Genomic DNA, 9,683 nt, shown 5'->3' with positions numbered 1-9,683 from the left:
CTTTAACAGAGGTGCGGGGAAGCAGGAGCGAGCAGAGACTTGTCCATTAGTCGAGAGGTAAACACCATCTGGACGTCCACCAACGTTTTCCCCAAATACACACAAATACGCACACGCACACACACACACACACACTGAACCCGAGGGAGGGCGTCTTCTGTCCATTAGCGTCCCACACACACACACCTGTAAATGTTTTAATCCTCCGTCACCGAGGAGACAAATAAATTCATAACCACAGATTCTCCTTCGACAGCTGATTCCTGAGTGACGTCACGTCAAACAGCATCAACACAAATATCAATATTTGTTCAAGTTGTCACACAGGTGTTAGTTTACAATGTGTATATATACATATATATGTTTATATATGTATGTCAAACTGTGTGTTTAATAAGTGTTGATCACACACGAGTGAACTGACCAGACGTGAGGTGATGCTCTTCATGCTGCTGCCCCCTGCTGGTCTCTTTCTGTTTCACAGGCTCAGTCACAGTCTTGTTGTTAGTTAATCCAGATTATTTTTTGATTGTTAATCCTCATCCTGAATCTGATCAGGCCTCAGCAGGTGAGCGCTCACTCGGATCTGATTTTCTAGTTTCTTAATTAGGTTTTATTCTATTATTTATCTACTTACATTTCTTTTAACCCTTTTTTGTTTTTTCATGTTCACTATGAAAATCCTACCATGACATTTACAGTCACTTGAGTGTTATCTGTGTTTTTCACCTGCATGTTCACAGGTTTTCGACTGTGACTCTTGGTAATGGAATTTTTTTTTTAATAAAAACTGTTCGTTAAAACTGAAATTAGACACTGAAAACATTAATATCTTGAAACTTCATAGTCCCTTCTGCATCCAGCAGGAGGCAGAGCAGATCTTATAAAAACATGAAGACCCTGCAAACACACACCTCTCCCAAAGTGTGTGTTTGTGTGTGTGTGAGCTGAGTCATCCTCAGTCTGCCCCCTGGTGGTCAGTTGTTTTTGCTTTAGGTGCTTTTGAGTTTTAATTCCTCAAATAATTTTCACACTACAAGTCACATTCATCACTTCAGACACACACACACACACACACACACACACACACACACACACACACACACACACACACACACACACACACACACACACACACACACACACACACACACACACACACACACACACACACACATTTCTACTACACGTCATCACACACTGCCTGTCAGTCAGTCAGAGGTGATGGAGCTGAGAGAAAGTCTGTATGATGACGTCACACACATCGACGCAGGTTTATTCTTCATCAACTATAAATGTTACTCTTAAAAATGACCATATTTTCCTTTGTCGTGCAGTTACAGCCTCTCACCAGCAGGAGGTACTGCAGCCCGCTGAGCACAACTATTTCCAGTGTTCAAGCAAATTGAGGTTCAGAGTCTCCACCTCGACATGCTGACCCCTGACCTTCTGGTGGGCCGACCTCCAGCTCCTCCTCCTGACCCGCTCCGACCCAACAGGGTCACAAGTTTGCCAGATTAATATTTAAAAAGCTCCAATACGTGTTTTGTGTTCATGTACTGACCAGGCCGGTGAGCGACGGAGCCGACTGTCCCAGCGTCTGGCTTCTCATCCGGACCAGGTTGTTGACCTCTGCTCCTCCTCCTGCAGGGGCTCCGCCCACGGCCCCGGGGCCCCCGAAGCCTCCGCAGGGGCCCTGCCAGGTCAGCTGACTCACCCCGGCGTGCAGACTGCAGGACAGAGGCAGCAGCTGCTTCCCTGAGGAGGGAGGCAGGAGAACATCTCATCAGACACAAGCGGTCTCCACCCTGAACAACTGAGGAACTCCGTGACATCACATGACCTCCGTTTGGTGAAATATGACTATGATTTTTTCACTTCACAGATCATGCACAGGATGAAGAACACGGACGACCTGTGCAGCTGTGACCTGAGATGACGCCGGCTCCTGTGTGGATAAACTGAGGGTGTGAATGCTGAGGTCACAGAGCTGATGATGTAACGTGACCTCTGACCCTGAACAGATCAACGAGTCTGAGTTGGATACAGGACGTCAGAGAGTTTTGTGTGAGTACAGCTGCAACAGCTAATTGATTAGTAATAGACTACTAGATTAATTGCCAACTATTTTGATAATTTGATTAATCGGTTCACAATTCTCTGATTTCAGCTTCTTCAATTTGAATATGTTCTGGTTTCTTTGCTCCTCTTTGACAGTAAACTGAATATCTTTGGTGTGTGAACAAAACAAAACATCATCTTGAGGTTTTGGGAAACATGATCAACATTTTTCACCATTTTATGAACCAAACAACTGATGGATTAACCGAGAAAATGATCCACAGATTAATCGATATTGAAAATAATAATAATTAGTTGTAGCCCTAGCCCAGTGTGTGTGTGTGTGTGTGTGTGTGTGTGTGTGTGTGTGTTTACCAGTCATGGCCACACTGCTGCGTCGGGCCCGGCTCTCGTCCTGACTGAGCTGTCGGTGCAGTTTGGACTTCGTGGCGGCGGTCGCCGCGGGGGACAGGTCTGGATTGCTCAGCTTCCTGAAGAGGAGAGGGGGCGGAGCCGCAAACTCCTTCTGGAGAGAGAAGAACACAACGACTGATCAGACTTTTTCTTCAGGTATAAATCTCTCAAAATCATATTTCAACACGTCGTTGAAATATGCTGGTTGGGAATTTCTCACTTATTTTTCATAATAATTAAAAACAAAAAGGACTAATCAAGAGAATAATCTTCAGAATAATCAGTAAAAGCAAACGTTCACCTTGTGGACGGAAAAAATATTTTTTCATGAAATCTTTGTTTAGGTTAAATTAAATATGTAACAGTTTGATTTAAAATCAGGTCTTTGATATTGCGATTAAATCATAAAGAGAATGAGGCCGTGAATCTACGAAATTAAATCTACTGTAGATATTTAAACGTAGGACCTGCGTCGGGCTGGGAGCCAAAACAAAGTCATAAAACACAAAGTTAACCACACTCGCTGGCACGCACGCACGCACGCACGCACGCACGCACGCACGCACGCACGCACGCACGCACACACCTGTTTCTCACAGTTTGCAACCGGAGCAGTTAACAGCGTTACGTGGCGCTCAGCGTCTCTCTCTCTCTCTGTCATTAACTCGACCCCTTCAGGCTACGACGACCTCGACTCAATCAGACACTGTTACTCACTTCATCTTGGACTCAATATCCACAAGTGTTCCTGAGACACACACACACACACTCAAACGATTTTGGAAACATCTGCCGTTGCCATGGAAACAAGGCCTGGGGTGGGCTTATGTCCTCCTCTCTTCTCCTCTGTCGCCAGTGGACCAGACCTTCGACGAGACTTTTCCAGAAACATCTGGACGGCCCACGTCAAAACACACACACACACACACACACACACACACACACACACACACACACACACACACACACACACACACACACACACACACACACACACACACACACACACACACACACACACACACACACACACACACACACACACACACACCTCCCAGAAGGCTGGGTTCTTCTGAACATTGACGAATCAGCAGTTTAACTACGCAAATGCCAACAAGACAGGAAGTCAACATGTTGTTCAGCGGTGAGGGAAGTAAAACCAGGTTTTCGTAATCCCCCCCCCTCTGCACTCCTGCTGCATCGCATTCGGGTCCAACGTTTGTCTTCTGTCACGTCCCGTCGTGCAGAGACACACTTTAACGGAAGGTGCACGACGTCTACGATCCGTCACACGTGTCACTGCCGCGTGGAACTGAGCTCAACGCTCATCACTCTCATCGCTTCACTGCGGCTCAGGCCAGAAAACTGCCTCCATCAATCGTCTGTAGTGTTTTTCTGGCAGCGAACGAGGCCTGATGATCTAAGATACGTTGTGATTTAAAAACTCTCCTGATCCAAACAGCTGACGGCTGAAGGAAGTGCAGCGATATCCCCCCCCCTCCTCACCGTGGGGGATGAGGCGATGTGGTTGGAAACAGTCATCTGACCAGTGGGGAAGTGCGAGTGTTGCCTCAGCGTCTCGGACAGAGCTGAGTAGAAAACTAACTTTAGCCGTCGATGCTAACACATGCTGACCAAGACAAGACGATTTAGAAGATTTATGAGCATTGCATGTAATATTTACCGTCTCTATGTATGTGTTGGTTTTTGGATCTTATTTTGAAAGGTTAAAAAAATGTACTTTTAAACCCTCAGGTTGAGAAACGTCAGTTAAACAGGTTGGAAACAAGATTAGACATAATTATGACGAATGTGGATCTGTAGGTCAGAAGGATTAAAAACTATGGGACAGATTTCCAGTAAACCTGGTAAAAGGATGGAACATGGGTCGAGAAAGAATCCATTAAATGTCGGTGTGGATCTGGACAAAGGAGCAGATTCAGGAGTTTTTTAACGTCTTTTAAATTTGAACCGATTCAAAGATCCTGATGAACAGACGTTCACTCTGTGGAGAGAAGCTCCGCGACTCGAGGCTTCAAAAACCCAACCTGAGGTTTGTGTTCTTTCTTCTCCATCAGTCAGTTACACAACCAGCTACGTGTAAACACGAGCGGACGTTTAACTTCCAGCTTCATTTGTTCAAATCTCGACTGACTGGGTTGAATGTGGAGACGCAGACACACACAAGTCTGGACCTGACTCTGGAGGCGAGTGTGTGCGGCGTCGCTGACGGCGGTGACCACGTTCAACTGCCGAGCGAGCCGACAGAATTCAGCCTGTTACATCATCAGATTATTCAAGAGTGTGTGTGTGTGTGTGTGTGAGCGGGATTACGTTGCACCATACCTGCTTCCTGTTTGTGTGTGTGTGTGTATCAGTCAGTCAGTGTGGGCTGGGGCAGCGTCAGAGATCAGTGTGTGTGCGTGTGTGTGTGTGTGTGTGTGCGTGTGTGTGTGTGTGTAAGTGTGTGCGTGTAAGTGTGTGCGTGTAAGTGTGTTCATTAGAGCTGATGCATGTGCAGATGTGTTCCAGCTGGAACAAGGTGCTTAGGGGGAGGAAAAATAGTTGAACGGAGAAGTAAAAAATGTGAGGAGAGGAAGCTGCAAGTGGATGTGAACGCAGGGAGGAGGAGGAGGAGGAGGAGGAGGAGTGTGAAGCGAGCCAGGACGAAGGCAGCTCGTCCTCCTCAGCTGTGGGCCGTCGTGCGAGAACTCTTTGTCCGCAGTGAAACCTGTGAGGAGCGTTACGACGAGCTGCTCCGAACGTTCGGCTCCTTCAAACACGTTCGCTCTAACTGGTCATTACTCTCCATGACACTTTGAGTGTGTGGGAGCAAAGTGTTCCTTTAAAAAGTCCGTCAGGTACATTTATATGACTTCTGTGCGTGTGTGCGTGCGTGTTCCAGGTGATAGATCACAGACTTCTCCAGAGAAGTTTATGGTTTTATGTGTTCGTGTTTGTTCCTGGTGAGATGGTTTATCTGTGCAGCGGAGGAGGAGGAGGAGCGGCGGCGTCTCCTACGGTTAATGAGTAACGGCATCTCCTCCGTCGTTTACTGCAACCACACCGACGCAGTAAACAAAAAAAGGCCTGATCACGTTACAACCTCTGGATTTTATCTGCAGGTTCTGGGTCTTTTAAGGAAGCAAAGAAAACAGCCGCTTCCTTCTTCTTCTTCTTCTACAGGCAGAACACCGATGTCACCATGACGTCACAAGGCCCCTGATGTGTTCAGACCGTCGCAGTCGTATGATTTTAAAGGACTTGTTTTGGGAGAATATGTTCAACAAAGACTCACAGACACTTCAGATCTTGTTCTTCACGACTGGAAATGAAATGTGGCGATGAAACTAAATTCCTGTTGAGTGAGTCTCTGGGCGATGACGTCATCTGCTACAAGAAGAACCTGCCAACTTTAGCCTCTTCCACAAGACAATGCTGTATTTAAACTCCTTGTACATCATGTATGTAACTTCTACACTCTTTTTTTAACTGTTTTTTCAATTTGAATTGTGTATTTTGCCCCTTGTTTCGTTCTTCGACCTCGTCCCTGAAGCCTTCGACTCTCGTAGGATAAATAAAGTCTGGTCTGATCTCATCTGAACCAACAGCTCCTGACACTAGCTGAAGCTTGATAGACAGAAAAGGACCCAACTAAAGAAAAAGGAACCTTTTTTTCAGATCGTCTCCAGTGAGTTATACGTTCCCGCCTCCTCTCCCAGGGTGAGGTGACCTTCACTGACCTTCACTGACCTTCATCGTCAGACCACCGCTGGGCCGCGGGTCCACATTTTCCTTTTTTTTCTTTTTAATGAAGAGATCCACATGACAACACGGTTGCTGTGGATCTCGTCATTAAAAAGAAACAGCAGCCGCAGAGCCGAGAGACAGAAGTGAGGAGTGAAAAGGTTTCTGCTTCTTTGTCAGTAACATTCAGGAAATGTCACACTCGTCTTCTTCTTCTCCATCATCCTCCTCTTCCTCACTAAAGACTCAAAGGTCCATTTTGACTCGTGTCGTTGTGCAGAGGAAAGATTCATTTTCATTTTCTTTCTTTTATCGTATTGAAAGTGATTTTACTTCCTGTTTCATTGAGTTTGTGGTCGAGTCCGACACGCGTGGATGTTTTTTGGGCCAATATCAAGATCAGGGAGTAAAAAAATAAATAAGACAAATTTGGCGGATATAGTTATTAAACCCTTCATACTTTTTATTTAATTTTTTAATGCAAAATGTAAACAATAATACTTTACTTTATTGTTTCTTCTGTGAAATAAATGTTTACGTAGTCTGTTAAAAGTTTGTATTCAGGGCTCTGGTGTGTAGATGTTGTTCTTTTCATTAGAGCATTTTTAATTTCCTTAGTTGTGTTTGGAAAGCAGAATGAAAATAAACTATCCTGCTCAAATCCTCGTTAATGTTGTACTGTACTTTACAACGGGAACCTTTGTGGACTACGAGAGAGACACGACCTTTCACAGTGACAAGAAGTTGCAGCAGCTTTTGGACGAATGCGCTCGGCGAATTCAGAGCCAAGTTCCACGTCGCTAAGTTTTCATTTGCCAGAAACTCCGAGGGTCACACGGCGGCAACAGAAACTCGCTCACGAAACCTTCCACCAAAGTCTGAACCTGAATCTGATCCTGATCCTGATCCTGATCCTGAACCTGATCCTGATCAGCAGACAAAGGAAAGTTGAGACTTGCACGATGAGGTCAACGAAGCAGGTTCCACATGTTTTACTCATCATCATCATGCAGAACCTGATGCAACACGTCTGGGCTCTGGGTCCAGCGGCACCGGGCCTCGCGCGCTGCTCAACAATCAATTGCTTTCATGAAAAAAGCTCCACTCCTGAATCCAAACGGCCGCTTGGATGGAATCCGTCTTCATAATTGGCCGTGGCACAGTCTCTCAGGCGACGTAACGCAGAGCTGGCACATGATGCTACGCTATTCCCGCGGGGCTCCTGTTGCACCGACTGCCAGTACAAACGAGCGCTCTCTGTTTCCCGTCTTGGCGCAGGTCGTCTGTCAAACGACAGCGAGCGTGGAGACGAATGGAGATGTGTGATGTGACCAGCCTGACTCCTCGTCGCCCAGGTCACTGTTACATGACACACGTACATGGACAACATAGCGTCCTGATTTCACTTTCACGAGTTTTCTGGTTTTCCTTTAATTTCTTACTGGAAACTGTGGTACCAATTAATTCCAAGACATTTTGGCCCAATTCATGTCTTTTAATAATGTTGATTTGCCTTTAATACTGGTGAGTGTTTCAGCAAGGTAATGCAGGAATTAGCCTGAGACCCAGATGAATTCTGGGAGCTCATTTGAATCTGCTCTGCCAGACTTACGGTTCTGGATCTCCTCCACTGGAATGTGATTTTCCTCTCCGGCAGAAAACTTGACAGTCCAATCACAGCCTATTATGTGATAGTGGGCGGGGTTAATACCACGACGCAGACGGGAAGCGACTTTTGTAAATAACCAAGATGGCTGCCGCTGAGCATTTGACTTATAGAACCTGATGTCTTCACATTTCTCCAACAAAATACGACAACACTGGTTCACAGACGTTGTGGAACCATCATCACAGACATCACAGACACCACAGACGTCTCCTCTCTGCTCTGGTCTGTTGCTCAACAGATGTCACATGATTCGTCTACGTCCATCGGTAACGCCTCTTGGAAATCTAAAATGAGCGGAGAGGTCCCAGACGAATACACCAGACCAGCCAGGAATAACCTGTTTGCAGAGAGATCAGCTGTGTCCAGGACATTACATCTGTGAGATGTTTCTAAATGAATCTGGAGTGTTGGGTCTAATTAAAATAAAATTAGAATCATCATTTAAGTTAATTGTGGGAATATTTCTCAAGAGGAAAATCCCCTGGTGAGAATTTTTTATGAAAACATTCAATCTTCATCTGTCTCAAGATAAAATGAGATATTATTAATCCCACACAGGGAAAATTCACTTACAGCAGCAGCGAGAGTCACAAGGCTTCAGGGAAGAGGTGGATGATACAATATATATGTAAGAAATATACAATAGAAGTAGAGGAAACTATACAAAAGACTAGACAAAACTATAAACATTATATAGAAAAAGTATAGAAAGTTATTGCTTTGTGAAAACCAGGCTAAAATGTGCAGTGGTCTGGATAAAAATGTGACTAATAAGTACAGCGTTGCCTGGATGAGCAGTAAAAAATAGCGTGCACACACACACACACACACACACACACACACACACACACACACACACACACACACACACACACACACACACACACACACACACACACACACACACACACACACACACACACACACACACACACACACACACACACACACACACAGAACCAGAGAAAAACACTGAGCTCATTTTTGAAAACCTGAGATTTTTTTTTTTAAACTGAACTTAAAACCTGCTCCAACTTGTTCACAGCTCGTGTCAGAACAGTGGAGAGAAGTCAACTGTCTGTCTCCTCTGAGCTGCTCTGTGATCTCCCACAGGGCTTCACGTGTTGTCCTGAGGCCGTTACTGTTCTGATGGATCACAGTAGACGGTAGACTGAACAGTATATTATATCATATTCGAATATTGGGACCCAATTTTCTTTAAAGCCCCAGTGTGTAATTCTTGTAATTTTCTTGCGGCACCTGGTGGTAAAGTTACAAACCGCAACCAACTGAGCGACCGACAGGGGACACTTTATGGTGGCGCACTGCTGATTCCATTTCCTGTTTCCGTCAGCGTCTGAAAGTTAAACGTCAACGCGACGTATTCTGGACGTTTAGTTCAACAACCGTATTCAACACGACGTAGAAACATGGAGACTCACACGGAGGTTGGTCCACCTCATGGAACTATATTTAACTCATTCACAGTTGATTGTACATATATGAACACATAGTTATGGACAATATATTCAATTCCTGTGAATGATTTCTTCTGAATATTACACACTGTAGCTTTAACATTGCAAGATTTTTTTGACACTTTCCCAGACTGTCCAGGTTCATCATTCATGGATCTAATGATTTAAATAAATCAGACATATTTAGTGACTGATTCTATGAGTGTGTGAGACACGATGCAGATCCAAACCAAAATCTGGATCTCGTGGATTTGAGCCTGGTTTCATGAGGGAGCTGTTGGACCTTGGCGGAGGTCTGAGCTCTACTGAGAGAC

At 45.1% G+C, this 9,683-nt stretch overlaps 1 protein-coding gene across 6 annotated transcripts in view; it reads right to left on the bottom strand.

Moving 5' to 3' along the window:
* The window catches only part of mast2 (microtubule associated serine/threonine kinase 2), an 88,686-nt gene that overhangs the window by 71,433 nt on the left and 7,570 nt on the right, over window positions 1-9,683 (bottom strand). For all 6 annotated transcript variants that reach the window (XM_035648906.2, XM_035648907.2, XM_035648908.2 and 3 more), the window contains exons 2-3: window positions 2,437-2,587; window positions 1,565-1,758 (exon numbers count right to left, since the gene is read on the bottom strand). In XM_035648906.2, the coding sequence (XP_035504799.2) occupies window positions 1,565-1,758; window positions 2,437-2,587 (345 nt within the window). The remainder of the gene's footprint in view (window positions 1-1,564; window positions 1,759-2,436; window positions 2,588-9,683) is intronic.

This window comes from Scophthalmus maximus, chromosome 13 (genome assembly GCF_022379125.1).
Source record: "Scophthalmus maximus strain ysfricsl-2021 chromosome 13, ASM2237912v1, whole genome shotgun sequence".
NCBI lineage: Eukaryota > Metazoa > Chordata > Actinopteri > Pleuronectiformes > Scophthalmidae > Scophthalmus > Scophthalmus maximus.
Note: the sequence above shows the minus strand (reverse complement) of the source record. Positions and strands in the feature narration are given on the sequence as shown.